General features: G+C 44.0%; 1 protein-coding gene across 3 annotated transcripts in view; it reads left to right on the top strand.

Annotated features, from left to right (window-relative positions):
* The first annotated feature begins 3,432 nt into the window (after positions 1–3,432).
* Positions 3,433–17,742, top strand: part of SYT9 (synaptotagmin 9) — a 63,758-nt gene continuing 49,448 nt past the window's right edge. For all 3 annotated transcript variants that reach the window (XR_004060767.1, XM_030949371.1, XM_030949372.1), the window contains exon 1: positions 3,433–3,630. Coding sequence is in view for 2 of the 3 variants with exons in the window: in XM_030949371.1 (XP_030805231.1) it covers positions 3,483–3,630 (148 nt within the window). In the remaining variant the exon portion in view is untranslated. The remainder of the gene's footprint in view (positions 3,631–17,742) is intronic.

Consider the following 17,742-nt stretch of genomic DNA (forward strand, 5'->3'; position numbering starts at 1 on the left):
TGTGAAGAATTACTAACTCATCTCAAGAATGACACTGCTCAGAAAACATAATCTCAAAAAAACCCAGTTGTAGTTACTCAGATTTCCGTTCTCTTGTATGTTTACTTAAGCATTTTCTACTTTGCAGCAGCAGCAGCAGACATATCCATTAGGAATAGAAGGGTGACTGTGTATAAGAGGGAGAGTGAGGCAGAAGGTCTGGCACAGCCAACAACAGAAACATTTTTGATAGATGTATTAATCCTTGGGCCTACACTGGCATTTCCCTTCTCCAGCCTGGACTACAGGTGACTGCCTTTGGTGAAATGGCCTCCTTCAACCACAGCAATGTTCTCCTTGTTTTCAGCCATTCTGTCCTTCTATTGAACTACAAACTTAGAACTCTTGGGGTGAAAAAAAAAAAGTCTTGCTTGTTGTGTTCCATTAGTGACTTAGCTGTTCTATGTGTTTTCTTGATTCCCTGAAACAACTCTGGCTTCCCTTCCTCCCTTTTTTCAAAGAAAAAGGCATTCACTCCCATGATGAGCTGTGCCCAAATGGGCCAATATAAGTCAAGCAATTACAAACACTCAACAGAAATACTCGATAAGTTCTGGTTGCAGCACAGCCATAACAAAAATTCTGATGCAAGCTGCCTTACTTGCCTCCAGAAATGCATTTGTTTCATGAACGCCTCAGCTTTGAAGGTGACTTCATTGCCAGCAATCCTTGTGCTGGTGCCAGAACACTGGGGAAAAGCTTTATTTCAAGAAAAGAAAGACGAATGTGTCAATTGACGATGACAGAACTGTTGTAGGTCAAACAGTTAAACTTATCCTGGCTCTGTGTGTAGCAGGCTTGGGGATTTTTTTTCTAACTTCTGAGTACATGGTGTTGTGTGAGGGCAGCTTGAGCGAAACAGAAAAAACAAAATAGACTTACTGTGTCAGGACTGATTGTAACCCTCAGGATAAGGTTAATAAGAGCATCCCACTGCATCATTCAGTGACCTTCTAGGACCAAAGTTAATTAGTGAAGCACTCATTAGGGATCTCAAATGTAACACGGTCCCCTCGCCTGGGGAAATCTGCTGCTGACACAGGAGCAAACCAGGAGTGCCTGCAAGAAGACAAACATGCAGTCAATGATAACGAAATGGCAGATACAAACCGGTTCTCAGAGGCAAGATCAGGAAGGAAATGTTGCACTTGCTTTGAGTGCAACATTTACATTTACTGTGGTTATCTCCAGAGACGTGGGCATTTGCTCACACAGTGCACTTAGAGCTCAGAGCTTTGGAGAATAGATGCCTTTGTTTACAAGCAGTGATGCCCAAATAGTTTCTCTCCTCCACCAGACTGAAACATTTCCATCTCCAAGCACCTGTATTACAAACATCTCAGCACCTTCAAACTGCTGCTGTTCAAAAAAATGAAGCGAGATTTTTGTTACAGGAGAAGGATAAAGAAATTACCGCTTGATCACCAGGCTGCCCAGAGCTCACTCTGCAGCAAGCCTGAATCCCAAGCTAGCAATGGCTTTGTGGTCCCACAGGATAAAAACCACACTCTGGCATTAGTATCACTTTGCAGTTGATATATTTGTCTGTCCTGGAGAGAGGTCAAGCTATAGAACAGCACAGCCGTCTTGGTCAATGCCAAACTACCAAATTATAGCTAAGTAATATGAAAAATAAAGTAAGAATTATAGGCAAATTGTTTACAGTAATTCAAAATCTGGTCACACACGATCACTGGGCTTTGTATACAGATATCTCTGATAGCTTTGATAGCTTTGAGGGTTTACATACACATGAATAATCTGATAGTCCTCTTGAACCTGATTTTCCCTAAAAGACACTCTGGTGCCTCTACGTCTACAAAGTTCTTTAAAATTTGCCCCTTCTTCACTGCAGTAGGTTGAGCAGCAGGACTGCTGAAGCCTGATCCTTAGTTTCAGAGGAAGAGCTCTGACTGCCAGTACCTCTCACGAATTGTCTTTCTCCCTGCATGCTTGGAGAAACAAACCAATGACATTGGTTTTTCCAGCACCAAGATGAGCGTTTGTGTCGCATTTATTGAGACTGGCAGAGAGTTTCACATGGGTAGATGTGAAAACATATACTGGTGTCACCAAAGTCTCTGGCCCTCAAAAATATAATTACAATGGTAACAACTGTAACAGCTACACACTATTTTATTATCTATTGTTAATTCTTAACAACGACAAGCCAGCCTGAGTGAGTCACCTGATTATTGGTGGAATTGTGCCTGGTTTATACAGTCATGTTTTACAGATATCATTTTTGTATTAAAAAGGGTGGGGAGGTGAAGGGGGGAATGCCTTTCAGACATAAGCAATGTTGCCAAAGCACCAGGAGGCAAGTTATATTAGTAAACAACTTTTCTTATTAATACCTTCTCCTTTCCCAAAATGCACCTCATTTCGGTGATATACTTTTTTCTTTAAGAAGGAAAAAAGCATCTACTAGAAGATGATGCTATTTCCAGAACCGTTATCAGCAGTCTTTAAACAGAAGGCTGAACATCCACACCAGTCTGAACTTCCCGAGCTTACCGTGGCCTTTGATATTTGCCTGAAGTATTATAAAAGGGAGAGAGAGAGAAAAAAACCATGAAGTTAAATGGAGCAGCCAATTCTCAGCTTTTCCCCTCATGACACCCACCAGCCTCCCAGCCTACAAACCCAGAAAGCGAAGCAGCACCTTACGGATCTCCTACTTGTCAGGATAAACATGCCTAATGGCAGACATCTCCTCAGCCCCCTCCTCCTCCGCCCAGGCTCTCCTGCCCTCCCCTCCGGCTCTCAGGTGCCTGAGCTTTCTCAGCCGTGCTTTAACTCTTTTGAACCCGTCCGTACGAATCCGCTGCACGAAGATCGCCGCTCCGCCCGGGCTGCATCTCCACCACTTTCCCCTCCCGGCTGCGAGGGCGCGCGTTCCGGGCAGCGAGGCGTTCGTTCGCAGCCCGCCAGCTCCGGAGCGGCAGCGGGCACCGAGCCGCAAGGGCGCCCGGCCCGGGACGAGCCGGCGGAGGGCCGGGCCCGCCCGCCCTGGGGAGGCGGGGGACGGGGCGCTGTCCGTCAGGCCCCGCGCTCCGCCAGCCCCGGCGCCGCCTCTGAAGTTTCCCCCGAGCGGCGTGTGCGCCGGGGGCCGGGGCCGGTCCTGCCCCCGGGGCGGAGGGGGCGCGGCGGCGCCCGCCCGCTCCCCCGCCGGCAGCGCTGCGCCAGCGCGGCTGGGCGGCCGCGGCGCCGGCGCTCCCCGCCCTCGCGTTCAACTGGTGGGACCCCTGCGCCCCCCGGCCGCGGCACCGCGGCGAGCGGCGGGCGGCCCGGCCCGGCCCGGCCCGGCTCGGCCCGGCAGGGCGGGCGCCGCCGGCTGAGGAGGATGCGGGCGGCGGCGCGGCGGCCGCAGGCGGGCGGCGGGCAGCGGCGCGGCGCCTGACCGCAGGGCTCCGCTCCGCTCCCGAGGATGCTGCGGGGCGATGCCCGGCGACAGGGAGGACGAGATCTGCCAGAAAGCGCTGCAGCTGCTGGCCGAGCTGTGCTCCGTCGGGGCGGTGGAGAACGAGAACTGCCGCGATTTCATCTACTACCTGCGGGACAGAGCCCGGCCCCGCCTCAGCGACTCAGGTACGGCCGCCGCCCTCGGGGGCGCGGGCACCGGCGGCCTCCCTCCGGCCCCGGCTGCGGGAGGAGGGCGAGCTGCCCCGAGCATCCCCGGGCTGCCGGAGCCGCGGGGAGAGGCCTGCCGGCGCAGGGAAGGAGGTGGCGGGGAGGATGCTCCGGGGCCGCGGGGCCGGGCGGGTTTGCCGGGAGAGGATGCTCGGTGCCGCCGGGCTGGCTTTTATTGCCCGGCGCTGGGCGAGGTGCGAGCCCGAGCCCGCAGCGCTCGCCGAGCCCGCGGCGGGTGCGGCAGCGCGGGGGCGGGCGCGCAACTTTGCGCGGGCGCTGCCGCCCGGAGCGGGTCGGAGCCGCCCTGGCCGGCGCCGCCGGGGCTCTGCTGCAGTGCCGGCGGCCCGGGGCTGCCCCGCTGCTGCCCCGCTGCTCCCCCGGCCCTCCCGGAGCTCGGGGTGAGGCGGCCAAGCGCTTCGCATCTCCGTTCGACTGGAAGGCGGTTTAACGCAACTCGCCGGCTCCGTGTGTCGCAAGCTAAACAAGAGTGTTCCTCGCGTTTCTGTAGCAGATGTGGGGCTGCGGGTCTGACAGGATGTACGCTGGGCTGGTGTGTGTGTATTTGTCAGGGTTATGGCTTCCACATCGTGGCATAACAGTCTTACTTAAAAACTTTAACTCAAGGAAGCTTTCTCATAGGGAAGCTGAGCTCCAGCTGGACAAAAGCAGAAAAGATTGAGGATTGGTCTCTGGATGCAAGGGAAGGGCAAATTGCAGTTTAGATTAGGAGCTTATTATATTTATTTTTACATCATCAAGTTGAGGTTGCTCAGTATGGGGAGCAATTTAGTGAGTTAAGACAGAAGTTGGTAATCGTTTGCAGTACTGGGAAGCCTTGCTGTTAGATCAGCAAGTCATCACAGCGCAGTGTGCATGGCTTCATTATCCTCTGAAATAAATCAGTCCATTTAGCACAGGGCAGTCTAATGACACTCTTTTCTGTAATTCAGTAGCCTGAAGTAACACTCAGAGTGCAACTTCCTGACAAATCCTTGGATATGCTGGAGGCCTGGAGAAAACAAGTAAAACTAAATAAATACTCAACGGAGGAAAAAGATGTGCTGTCACAACAAATGAATAAGGAATTTTCCATCATTCAGTTTGCTTGTATCCAAAGCTATTTGCAGCCATTCCGGCTTTTCACTACTTAAAATATTCAAATTGGAGTGATTCATGCAATGTTTGATAGGGTTTCTTTAAAAGTAGACAAATTTAATTGTTTGGTTCATATAGGCAGATTTAATTACTTTGTTCATATAAGCAGTAATTTTAGGACAAACACCTGTGATTTTCTGTAATTTTCTTTTACTAAAGGATCAGTCATGTATTTGTGTATCAGGTCATGATTCCAAAGCCGTCTGCTTAAATCAGTGCTCGCTTTGGATACAAAACTACTTGAAATGCATATGGAGACTTTAACCTCCACCACTTGGATAACAGCTTTTCAGATTTCTTTCAGAAGCTACCTGCTTTTTTTTTTTTTTTTTTTCATCAGCCTCAGGCAAAAAGAATACCTGGCATCTGTTTGGGAGTGATTTTAAAACACGGCATGCTCAGTAAAAATTTATCACCTCTACCTAAAGATGATTAAAAAAAAGAAAAAAAAAAAGAAAACGTGTGTTTATTTCTACCTGTTTTGCTTGAACTGTTATTACACAACAGCCTTCCGGTGTTGTTGTGAACCTGCTCGATTACACAGAGCAGCAGTCCCCAACCTTTGCCAGCCAATGTGCAACAACACGGAGCAATTATGCTGCAGGCAGCATCTTCCCATTGGCCTCCATCTGAACCTTTTTATGTTTTGTGGCTGCAGCCAGGCTCAGAGGGTCTAGCAGGCAACATGTCACCCAAAAACCCTGACTTGGGAAATAGTTCTGCGAGGTGGTCACGTTGGGAATTCGTTCATTTACCTAATCTCATATTTCTTTGCTTAAAACGTATTTCTTACCCCAGTATGGCTGTCCTCGTGGCTTGTTTGGCTGGTCCTCGGCCGTGGTGCTGTGGGCTGTAAGAAGGCAGTGCACATGACTTCCAAAATGAAGCAACACGAGTCACAGTGAAAGGGCAGTAAATAGCACTGACCAAACCCAGCTTGCTGCGCGTAGTGAGTTTCATTGACTTAACAAGGGCAAAACGGCCTTAAAAAAGCCCTGGCAGCTGATCCATTCCCTTTCCAGCCGCTAGAGGCCTGACCAGGGATGTGGAGAGATGTGGTGCTGAAGGACAGCGTCTCCTTACCAGAGCTGGGCAGAGATGGAGCTGTCCCTGCTCCAGCTTCCAGCCCCGAGCTGTGAAGGTGATGTGCTTGAGTCAAACTGAGTAACTGGCTCTTGGGCCGTCCAAAACAGCAATCCAAAAAGATCTACGGCATCAGAGTGGAGAAGAGTGCATGATTAAGTAGCTGATGAGGTACATGACCAGGTATTGTGCAGGAATTAGAGCATGGGGACATGCTTTGAAAAGTGTTCCTGAAATGAAGTGGACGCTTGCCTGAATCCATGGTGCGTACAGACAATTCTGCAGCGCCTTTGGCTGAAGCCATTCATGGATGTTGGCTCTGTCCCCTGTCAGGACTTGTTGGTAAACCCAGCCCTAGCTGGGGAAGGAGGGAGCTGAGGGGCTGCTGAGCCTGGTGCCAGCATCTGTGTCCAAGCTCAGCCTCCCCATGTCCCTCAGCCCCAGCACGGAGCAGCCAGATCCCTGGAGATCCATTCTTGACATCTGATGCACCTGCCTGTGTGACTCAGGCCAGGAGGGGGCTGCATGCCTGTGGTGTGTGCCACATCTTTCTTTTTCAGTTTTTCAGGGTATTTCAGCTGTTTTTCCCCTGTGGTGGGCAGTGCTGCATGTGCTTCGAGCACGAGTTAAAGGGTTAATGAGATCTGGGTTTAACATGCTGGTCCACTGGATTTCAAGGGTGACACGAGTGAGTCAGATTTTAAAGCTTTTCAGAAAACTAAAAATGCAAATTAGGCATTTAGTGAAAAATCTTCAATTAGTTCAATAAGAGTTATATGTCAGAGCAACCTTGAAAATCCCCAAAAGGCATCCTTAAGCATTTAGATACCTTAATAAGCTGACTCGTTTTCTGTTCCATTGTAAAATGTCAATAATACTTCTGTATCACTGAAGGGCTTCATGGGGGTGAATTGCAAAGTCTGAACACATCAGGTATGTAATACATTCATAAAGGAGAGTCAGATGAACCTCTCAGAGACCTTCAAGTAAAAACAATGTTTGTCATATGGGCATTTGAAAGCAATCACTCAAGATCATGGAATATCACCCCATGACACGTGATAAAGCAAATATTGTAGAGCAGAAATGAGCAGAAGAATTCCTTGAATGTGTCAAAAAAAGAGAAATCCAGTAAACCAAAACAACAACAGCAAAATCATGAAAGCAGAAAATCTTGATAGAGAGACTGACCATTAAAAGAAGAATTAGGACAAAAAAGCTGTTTATGAAATAACGGTTCTAACAAAGTCCAGGCCACTAATCATAGTGAATTTTTCATTAATTTTGTAGTGGAAAAATTATATAAATATAAATAAAAAGTAAAGTTTTCTATTGCTTTGGGTTGCACATCTTGAGGATGAGCCATCAAGGTCTTATAATACTTGTAATTACATTCTTTAAAATTGACTAATAGATGCTAAAACATAATACATGATGAATATTGTGGGCATAGCAATGGCATAAAGTGTTTTACAGGTCATAAGTATGAGATAATTATTTCACAGTGACAGAAAGCCAGATTTTAGTACTTGATGGAGGTAAAGATAGTTGACAGTCAAGAAATTAAAAAATCTGGGAGTGGAAATGGGACGGATATTGAAGGCAAAATCTATGAGAAACTGCAGTTATGGTCTTGCAGTAGAATTTAAGCATGTTAATGAATCGGTACTTTACTTTTTGATGTCTGCTTTCAGCTTCAGGACAGAGAAAAGCACACAGAAGAGAAAGCCAAAGAGGCATAAGCGTGGCCTCCCAGCCCTCTGGTGGAATGTGAGAGCCCAGGTTTCTGTGGAGGGTGTTGTTCCAGTGGACTGCTCACTCCCTGGAAACCTAACACTTGCAACTAAATTGTACCTCAGAAAGTTTCCCTTTAATTCAGAACTGACTTCAAAAACAAAACCTGTCTTCAGAAAGTAGCTTGGTTCCTTAAGAAGGTATTTTAAAATTTTTATACCTTAAATTGCTTCCTGATTTATTCCCACCTCACCCCCCAAATTTTCCAGGAGCATAACAAGCTGCAGAGTTTCATCAAGACGTTAAATACATCTAGATTCATCTAGATAAATTCAAAAAGCATTTGCAAGTTTTATAGACATGAAAAACATTTGAGTGGGTGAAATAACTTCCAGTAAGTTTTTTCATTTTATTTTCCTCACTGTGAGCTGTTGCTCTCCATATTTTTAAATTTTCTTTTCCTGATAGTATTCAATGTGTCCCTCTAGTGCAAGACTTTGTAGGATAGAGGACAAGTGTAAATCATATTTCCTCTCTTGAGGTCAAATGAATGAGCACATGTGAGGCCCAAGTTCCCTTGGGTTTTGAGAACCAAAGCGCTTTTTCAAGAGTTGAAAAAAACACAGCGATGTTATGTATTCAAGACTAAAAATAGGTATTCATTTTTTCTTTTGAAAAGTCAGGAACAAGTCTGAAGAAGGTAAAAACAATTACTTCCTGTTGCTTAAATTCTAAAATGTTCTGCTAGTTTAATTCCCTCTAAACAAAGAGGCTCTCAGAGATTTTCCTGTCATACTGGAGGAGTTTAATATTGTTTTTCTCCTTGGAAATCTGTTTTAAACAGATTGCTAAATTTTGAAACAAATTGTAGAAAAGAGCAAATCATGTTCAAAGTAAAGGGACTACCTGTGCGCTTAATAATGACTTGAAACTATAATTAAGATAAATCAATTTAAAGATTTAAATTTATTATAACCACGTATAACATTTTCCTGGAATGCATTCTTGTTCTTTTGCAGCTTACCTAAAGAATTATAGGTGTTAAGTTATGACTTACTCTTCAGAACCAGAGAAAAGGACGACTACAAAGATTTTCCTCATGATGAAACCGAGCTTTGATCAGGCTGGAACACAGTCATGTTAAATACTCTTCAGATATGAAAGAGCCCTGCTCTACTGAGATCACTTTCTATTTTCCAGCCATGCAGAGCAGCTGCACTTTACCTTGAGAAGCCAAACATGAGGAGGTTTTCTGTAGTCCCTGTGACCAGCCCTCCCTCCACTGCTGTCCCATGGCTGCTCCTGGACACTGTGGGGAGCAGAAATGTTTCAAGCCTATGAGAAAAAGGCAGGAGGAAGGTGGCTTCCAGCCCTTCTTGGCCTCTGCATCCAGATTCACTACAGGTGTGGAAAGTAGGGGCTTCCATTTCCATTCTGGTTTTAGTCCTCACTTATTTGGGGATTTCACCAAATGTTTGTTGTTCACTGTCTGCCTTATACCCTAAAACTACAACAGTGTGTAACACTGTGTTAAGTAGGCTGATGCCAACTACACCTCTTTGTATTTAACAGAAAAAAATGTGTTTACTCAAATATGACATATATAAAAAAATGCGTTTACTCATATATGACACATATGTAAAAACGTGTTTACTCAAATACGACACATACATAAAAATAATACTTATTTCCTGAATTCATTGCAAGCCCATTTGTGAAGTAATGCAAAAGTCAGAATAACGTGCTAACTGAATCAGGAATCAGTTATCTCTGCAGCCACACAGTTTATGCAAGCGTGCAGTGAACATTAAGGAAAACAGGTTATTTTCAACTGGGAGTAACACAAATATCTATCACTGAAAACGGCCTGAAGAGTCATGACCTTGGAAAATTAGGATGCCTAGACTGAATACAGTCTGTCTTATACCTGAATTCTTGTCCCAAGTGCCAGTTCTGCTGATGAAGAGCAATAGGTTAATTTAGGCCTCGTACATACAAACTGGTTTTGCCACTAAATCTTGATCACTGCATTTGTCCCACCTCCTATTTCAATGGGGTTTGCACATTTCTCCTAGATGGGAGGAGAGGGGAAATAATTTTCTAATGATGCTTTCCTTATGCTTACCCAAAATCTTTGTACAGACCACAGTTTACATTTGTCACCAAAAGCTCTGATTGCTTAAGCAGAGGTGTTGCTGTAAGAGATTTATGGGTTACTAATCCCTAAAAAACCCATGAACTTGTGTTACAAAAGTGACATTTTTAGAGTTTTATTATGGTAGAATACTGAATTGTTAGGTGTTTGTGTGATCCACACATGTAGTGACCCAAGTACAAATGATCAGCCACATGTTGCCCCAGATAGCTTTCTGGAAAATTCCTTTCCAGGCTAATTTGTGTGGGGTTAATTACACTGACAATTCAGAGACCTAGAAATGTAAGTCCAAAATTATTGCTGTCATAACAGCAGATCTGCTTAAACTCAGTCTCTGTGCAGCTCTGTACCAGCTTTGATGTGCAATATGTAGAGGCTGAGCACAAACTGCAATTTATGTATTGTTGTTTAAAAGCACATTTCTAGGGTTTAGCTCTTCCCCCACTGAAAATAATGATCATTGTTGATGTAGTGCAAAGCTGTACTTAAGAACATTGCACTGTACGTTTTTTGCTATATTTTGTCATTCATTTAAGCTCTTCTGTGGCTTTATTTAGACCAAAGAGATAAAGAGAGATTATTTTGACCTAAAGCTTTATGTCTCTTTCATATTGCTAACAAAATTTTAGTCCAAGGGATAAAAATTTAGAATAATTAATTACAGATGCTGTCAGTTGCAACTGCAGTTGCTAAAGTTCATCATTTTACAAGATCAATCTTTTCTGCATGCTTTGTAGTATTGTTAAGTGGGAAGTACTTGATCCATTTATCTGGAGAGCACACAAACAAAGTGTTGTGCATAACAGGTGGTGGTTTGCACATTTCTTACGATTGCTGTTGTGGTCACACTGGGTATTGTGTGGCTTAAGCTGCTCAAGACGTTCAGCTGCCTCTCTTTTTTTGGATTTAGGCATTCACTAGCCCAGTGAGATCAGCTTGGCTTCCTTTGGCAGGCACGTACACTGCAGGATTTCATCCTGTGCATCTCCCAAAAGTAGCTGGAATTCAGAAAGGCAGGAGATGCAGTCAAAACTGGCATGTGTGTGATGTGTGTGTGTATGTTTTAAGCCAATTTACAGGTGGTATGTGTCTACCAAAGCTAAAGGTTGGAAGAGTCTATAATTCTGTCAGAAAAAGCTTCCAGATTATTGCTGTAAATCCACCACGCTGACAAAAACAAGTCAGGCACTAATGATTTTGGAGTTAAAACTTTCAAAGGGCTTTTTCAAAGACCTTCCAGATTTCTTTTTAAATTAAGAATAATGAGGATTTGAAATAGGGTAATTCCTGCCAGGATACTTTCTCACTTTCTTTGTGTTCCTGTTGAGTTTCACATGCACACAAGAAAGCCTTGCTGACTTCCCTTGGATACAGGTTTCTTCAGTTCATTGCATGTCCATCAGGGAGTTGTTTGGAATATCCTAATTCTATCTTACAGTCTGTGAAACTCCCTAACAATTTCCTTTCCAGCTGTGATGGGCCTTTCCTGTGTGTATACAAAACACTTAAATATTTATCTTTGAAAATTTCTTCAGGTAAACCAGCCTTCATCACTCCCATCCAGGTCACTTTGTGCCTGGTTTCTCCATCCCCTGTCTAAATTATATGTGTATGTACACCACGGTTCCATGTGTTTGCCCCTTGGGGTGTTTCCACTCCTTTTCTCAAGCAGAGTCTCATTTTATTTACTGCCCTATTTTTAATCTCTTTAATTCATCTCCGTTTTAGTTGTCTGACTTCGGCAATATAGTTTGTTTTTCTTCTCACATTTAGTGGAATTTCAGAATGCAGTGAGAGTTTCAGTAGCTGTGTAATCAGTTAGTGCATAAGGTTTGATCCATCTTACACACTTCTTGTCTCACTGGGCATCTGTCTGCAGCTATATAAAATTCCTTTAGAGCTCCTTTTTAAAACTTCCTGCTTCTTTTGTTGTTTGCAGGAGGTTCACGGCTATGGAGTTCATGCTTTCATCAGTACAGATTAAGACATTCCAAAAGCTGTTTCTCACATCTATCCAATTTTATAAATAATTGCAACTTGTAATTCCGTACGAATTATCCCACTATTACAGAAAGGAATGTACAATGCAAATTAAGAAATGATCAATGAGACCAACAGTCTTATGATCTTCTCTTTCCTTTTGTAGCAGATGTTTTACCCATTTAAAAGAGGAGTTTATTTTTTTTTCCCCTAGAGAAGTGAAATGGATAAGATTGATGCCTAGTTATTCCATCTCTTTTTGGGAAGCCTACCCTGAATAGGCTGATCTCAAGTGTTCATTATGCTAAGTTCTCTCTGCACAGCAGAAAGGAAAAGAGTTTCCTGAGCCTGGCTGCAGGGCAGTGCAGCAGGGATTGAGTTCTTGCTGAGTGCCCTCCTATTCCCTCTAGTAGGGCTGATGCAGGATATGGGTAGCAGTGGCATTACCTGCTGTAAAGACATTTTAGGTCCATTAGCAACCTAAATACGAGGCAAAACAGAGCTGGTGTTGCTTCAAAAATATGTAAAACTCTAAAGAGAAAATTCTCTTATCAGTACAGTTCTGGTTTTTTTAAGTTATACCAATTTACTCGGGGTAATACAAGGCACAAATCTAAATCAGTTGCTCAGATTTTGTTTTCCTCCATGATTGTGCTCTCTCCTGCAGTAGATCATGCATCAGGAAAGGGTGCTATTTCCCCAGATGCCACAAAGGCATCCGTGATAACAAAAGTCTAATGTAAACTTTTCTTCCTTTTTGTTCTCATTTTATGTTGACAAACATTAAAGATGACTAATGAGTTTAAAAAAACCAGCAGAGCTGAGAAATTAGGCTGAGCAGGTGAACAGAAGGTGAGGGGCTGGCCCAGTTTTGTCCATTTGTTTTGTTTTCTCCAAGTCCAGGGGTGTTTCACAAACAAGGAGTGGGGAAACCTCGAGGTGCAGCAGGCACAGGCATGGTGCCTGTCACCTGTTCTGCTCAGGAGATGGGCCTGAGGAGCAGAAGAGGCAGCCAGGCCTCTGAAGAGAGAGATAACACTCATGTTTCTAAGGGACCAAAGAGCACCAAGCAGACTTGCTGTCCCCTGGAAACTGGAGTTAGCAGAGGTGAAGCCTCGGGTTCTGGGGACCTGCCCGTGGGCACAAAATGGGCAGGAAAGGCTGTGGGTATACTGTGTTATACCTCTGTTGGAAGAATTTCTATTTCTCTTTTATATTACACTAAAACTTGCCCTTTTTTTTTTTTTGTCCTGATTTTTGAAGCCTTTTGAGCTTCTTTGTGGAGTTTGATGTAGGAAAAAAAAATAGATAAAGCAGGTCTGTCCAAATTCTTTGTCTGTCTTGGGGTCCTCTCACTGGTTTGTTTGTGGCTGGTGGGTTTTTTGTGGGTTCTAAGCCAGCCTGAGAAATCAGGATTTGCTGCTGACATTTGGGCTGTGGCTGATGAGGAAAGAGAAGGCTTGGCCATTGTGGCATCCCCTATTCTGGAAAAGCTGTCACCTTGACTCTTCCCTGTGCAGCAGCATCACTGTTCCTGCCAGCTTCCCTTAGCTGCAGAAGGTGTAACATTTTTATATCTGCTCTCATTCTCAAGTTAATGTCTTGTTCCTGCCTACCTTATTCGTTCTGTACCTGTCTCTTGTTCTGTTGTCACTGTGTTATAAAGAGCAAATTGACTAGTCAAGATGATTTCTTTCCTGCTGCTGCTGGGAGCCAGTGATGATAAAATAGCTAAAAGCAGTTCCCAAAATAGCAGTGCACAGGTATAGGTTTGCCAGAGAGATTGGATGGTGATTACTCTATAGGTCCTTCTGCAGTGTTACAAGTCAGACCCAGCACTGTGAACAAAAACCGCTCTTTCATCTTTTGATGGATTTTTCTTCCTTTTCTTCTCATTTTCTTGGGAGCTGGAAACCAGAACAGACCTTAATTGCAACAGGACTGGCAGCATCTTCAGCCACTTCAACTTTTCCTTCCTTCCCAGATTAGGGGGAAGCAGTTTTTCACCCTCAGGAACATCCAAAATTCAGTCTCAGGATTCACTTCTTATCCTAAAGGCTCAGCGCACTGAGAGATGAAGCAGTAATTTTGTTAAAATGGAAGGTTTGGGATCTAACATTTTTTGGTCATTTGGCAGTTTTACCTCCCTTTTTTCTGCACCCCTCTCATGTGGAAGATTTGCAGTGGTAGTTGTTGCCATGGCACTAAGAAGGACGAGGTGTCTACTCCAGCCTCAAAGCTGGATGTTTATGGCTGCATGGTGAAAAATTATCCCTTCTGACAACTCGGGGTTGTTTACTCGGAATTAACACACCACTCCTCTTCTTCTGAAGTGAAGAGGGGCTCTTCAGGTCGTTCCCCGTGTGTCAAGACAAATGTGAGCTTCAGCAGTGCTGGAAAAGCCTCAGAATCAGCTCTGTCCTTCCAGTCCCTCGTTAGCTGTTCAAATGAACAACCGCTTCACGCCCTGCCGAGCAGCTGATTGGCCTTGGAGGGAAGAAGCATCTGAAGCAGTATTAATGTTTCATTCAAAATCATGAGAGCCAGGGAGGAGGGGAATTAGGGAATTCAAAACCCCAAATCAGGACTGCCTTTTGTTTCGCCAGGTCCTGTTCTCATGAGCAGCATCCCAGATTTTCTCCCACGCTGGATTTCCTCTCAGGATGGCCTTGCTGCCTTTGTGGGGTGTTTTTGCCAAGGGTAAATTTAACAGCTCCCTTCCCTTTGCTTTTCTTTCTCCATTGTCTGCTTCTGTTCCCCAGCCCTGTTGACAGTATCTGCTATGACATGTGCTGTACAGGAGATGGAGAGACAAAGAAACTGTGCAGTCCCTCCATCCTCTTCTCTTTTCCTTTCTCAAGTCTTCACTGCTGCATCAAGGCCAGTGAAAATCCCTTTTTATTTTCTCACCAAGCACAGCAGATCAGAAAGCTGAAAAATTAGTGCCTTAAAATGCTATCTCAAAGATCTGTGAGCAAACTGGATGTGATAAAGCAATCAGTAAAGGAGTGTAGTGGGTTGCATGACAGCAAGAACAGCCAGCTGCATCTGGGAAATATGTAAGTCCTTGGACTCCAGCAGTATGAAACTTCCCAAGCTGCGGAAGAAGAGCAATTCTTTCTCTTTTGTGGCAGTCCCAGTGGTTTGAAACATAGTTGGCAACTAATAATTGCAATCATAGAGTCATTGACGTTAAAGGAGACATCACCTCACAGTGGGCATTCACATAAGATCTTGGATTCCTTGTACGTAGTGTAGCACGTGCTGGGGTTCTTAAATTTGCAGATGTTGCTAATAAATAAAAATAGTTTTATTAGGACAGGAATAGAAAAAAAACATTAGATACAGAAGTGTTGCATAACCAGCCTTGATGAGCAGGGAAGCTCCCCTTCTGCGGCATTCAAGAAGTACTGTTCCCAGTAAATGACAGCAAATAGATCCTAAATCCTTAGGTCATCCTGAGATAAATATTAATGCCACTGTTTTCATAAACTCAAATGTTGCTTATTCTTTTACCTGTTAGCCTCTGGAAAAAAAAAAGGGGAAAAAGCAAGTTTTGACAGAGTATTTCCTGACTCAGCAGTTGGATGGAGGGAACGATGCTGACGCACTTGGTTCAAGGTAATGGAAGGACTTCACCCCAGCTGAGGAGAGCTATGAACACACAGAACAGCACAGGAGGTGCCTGCCCGTAAATCCTGCTAATCAAGTATTACTCAACAATCTGTTAATACAAATGTGTTTGACTCAGGGATGTTTCTTAGAGACAGGAGTCATGCTTTAGTTGGCTGCCATAGATTACTAGCTGGAGACTGTGAAAATTAAGGCTGGTTTTTTTGAATTGTGCACTTGAGATGTGATCTTGTAGAAATCTGTCAGTGCTGCTTTTCCCTACCCTTTCAGCTGCTTTTTCAGTAGTGATATGCAGTAAAAATTCCATCTAATGCCCTGTCTGTAATCAGCAGAGAAAGCAGGGCATGTCTCAAGTGTGATGTCAGTAAAGCATTGAGCAGAAAACAGCCTAAAAAGCAGCCAAGAGAAAACTGTGGGCCCAAGGATTTAGGTGGAAAGTAGCCAGCCTGAATATGGCTCACTCTATTTTCATAGCAAACACGAAATAAGAGCCTGGGCTTTGCTGGGGCCTCTCAGCACTTTACTCTTATAAATAATAAACAGAATACATTTTCCTCCTCTGTGGGTTAGCAAATAGAAATGTGCCTCTGTTATCAGCAAGGAAGCCATAATTGAGAGGCAGTGATTTTGTGGAACACACATTCAAATGGGACTAAATAAAAGCATGAGGAGGATTTCAAAACTTCTATTTCTGTGCTAGGTTTCATATGTTCAGCTATGGAATTTATTCATGATACCTTTTTGCAAGCTTGGATTTACATTCTCAGACTCAAATCATGCCACTCACTCCACCCCATATCTGACACAGCAACAGCTCTAACAGGGTAACTTCAGGTAATCTTTTGCATATCCCAGCATTTTGCTGTTCACTGCCCCATTTTCAGCTTAATTTCAGAGTTCTGAGTGTTTGCTTTCATGGCCTGGCTTGGATTACAAATGCACATCTTGGTGTGACACCATTTGAGACTGAAACTGAAAGGAATGTGGTCATGGTAATCTTGTTCACATTATTGTAGCAGAAATGCAGAATAAAACATATTTTTCTTGGGGAGGGACACATTTCTAACATGCCCCATTTCCAGTCTGTGTCCCCTTCACATTTGGGATTAAAGAGTGTCTTTTTACTGGCTCTATTTACTTGATCTTAAGGATATCAAATTGTTTATTCATTTCAGGATGCCTCAATGTATGTTGTGCTCATGTTTAGGAAAATTACAGAATTAATTACCCACCCCTTAGATGAAAGCCCTCTAGAGAAATTACAGTGGGTAACTCTTCTCAACAACCCACTAACAGCACAACTTTCACAAGCCTGGAGGTTTGGAACATGCAGTTCTTGGAAGTGCTTGGTCCTTTTCCCTTCTTCTTTGTCAGTTTTTTCTTAATGAATGTAATGTCATGCCTACAAGTGAAAAGTTTTCTATTTCCTTAACATTCACATTCAGTCATTCAAAAAATTATTCCTTTTTTTCCTGCAATCATCTGAGTCAACCCAGTGGTGGGAATTGTTTTGATTTTAAGGACATAGGATCACAAGGACTTCCTGAGAAAAGGATGTGTACAAGCACCTGAGTCCAAATAAAATATTTAAAGTACTGTTCATGTAATTCATTTTTAGGTGTTTTTTTTCCCTAATATAATCAAGCTATCAGACAAGTGATTTTATTTTCTTCTTTCAACATCATTTTTTAATTTATTTTGAGGGGCCATGTAGAACCAGAATAAGAAGCAGATATTGGTGGGCGCCTTATCTACCTGTGTTGGATGACAAAGAAAAAAGTACCAAGTTCTCAAAAATGATCCTAAAATTATTCCACTGAAGTGGCTGAAAAGTTAGCAAATCCCATCAGTGTATTCCAGCTAGCAAGAAAAGTGGGGTGTATCTGTCTCTGGAGAAATGAGAACCCCCATTACTATTTTTAGAGACCAGAAGAAGAAAAAATGGTGGCTATAAATTTACCATCCATTGTGTTTGTTTTTCCCTTAGAAGTAGCAGAACTTTGAAAGTTCTTCAAAGCCAAGGAAAACCCCAGATCTGAGAGCAGTCCAGCTGAGCAAGTCTTGGAGGAGGAGAGAAGACACGAAAGCTCAGTGTTTCCACTTCTGTTCTCTCAAGTATCCCACAGCAGTGTTGCTGTGGTTTTTAGGAACAGGGACTGACACCAACATCTCCTTCACGCTCCTTGTAATTCCGGGAGGGAGATGAGGAGAGCAGGGGTTCTCCCCTTGCAACAGGCCCAAGGAAGAGCAGCCATGAGTCTGCAGGAAGAAGGTTTCAGGGCTGATGGTCCCTTCTCTACATCCCACTTGTTGGTGTGCATCCACCTGGA

The sequence above is a fragment of the Camarhynchus parvulus genome, chromosome 5 (assembly GCF_901933205.1).
Source record: "Camarhynchus parvulus chromosome 5, STF_HiC, whole genome shotgun sequence".
Lineage (NCBI taxonomy): Eukaryota > Metazoa > Chordata > Aves > Passeriformes > Thraupidae > Camarhynchus > Camarhynchus parvulus.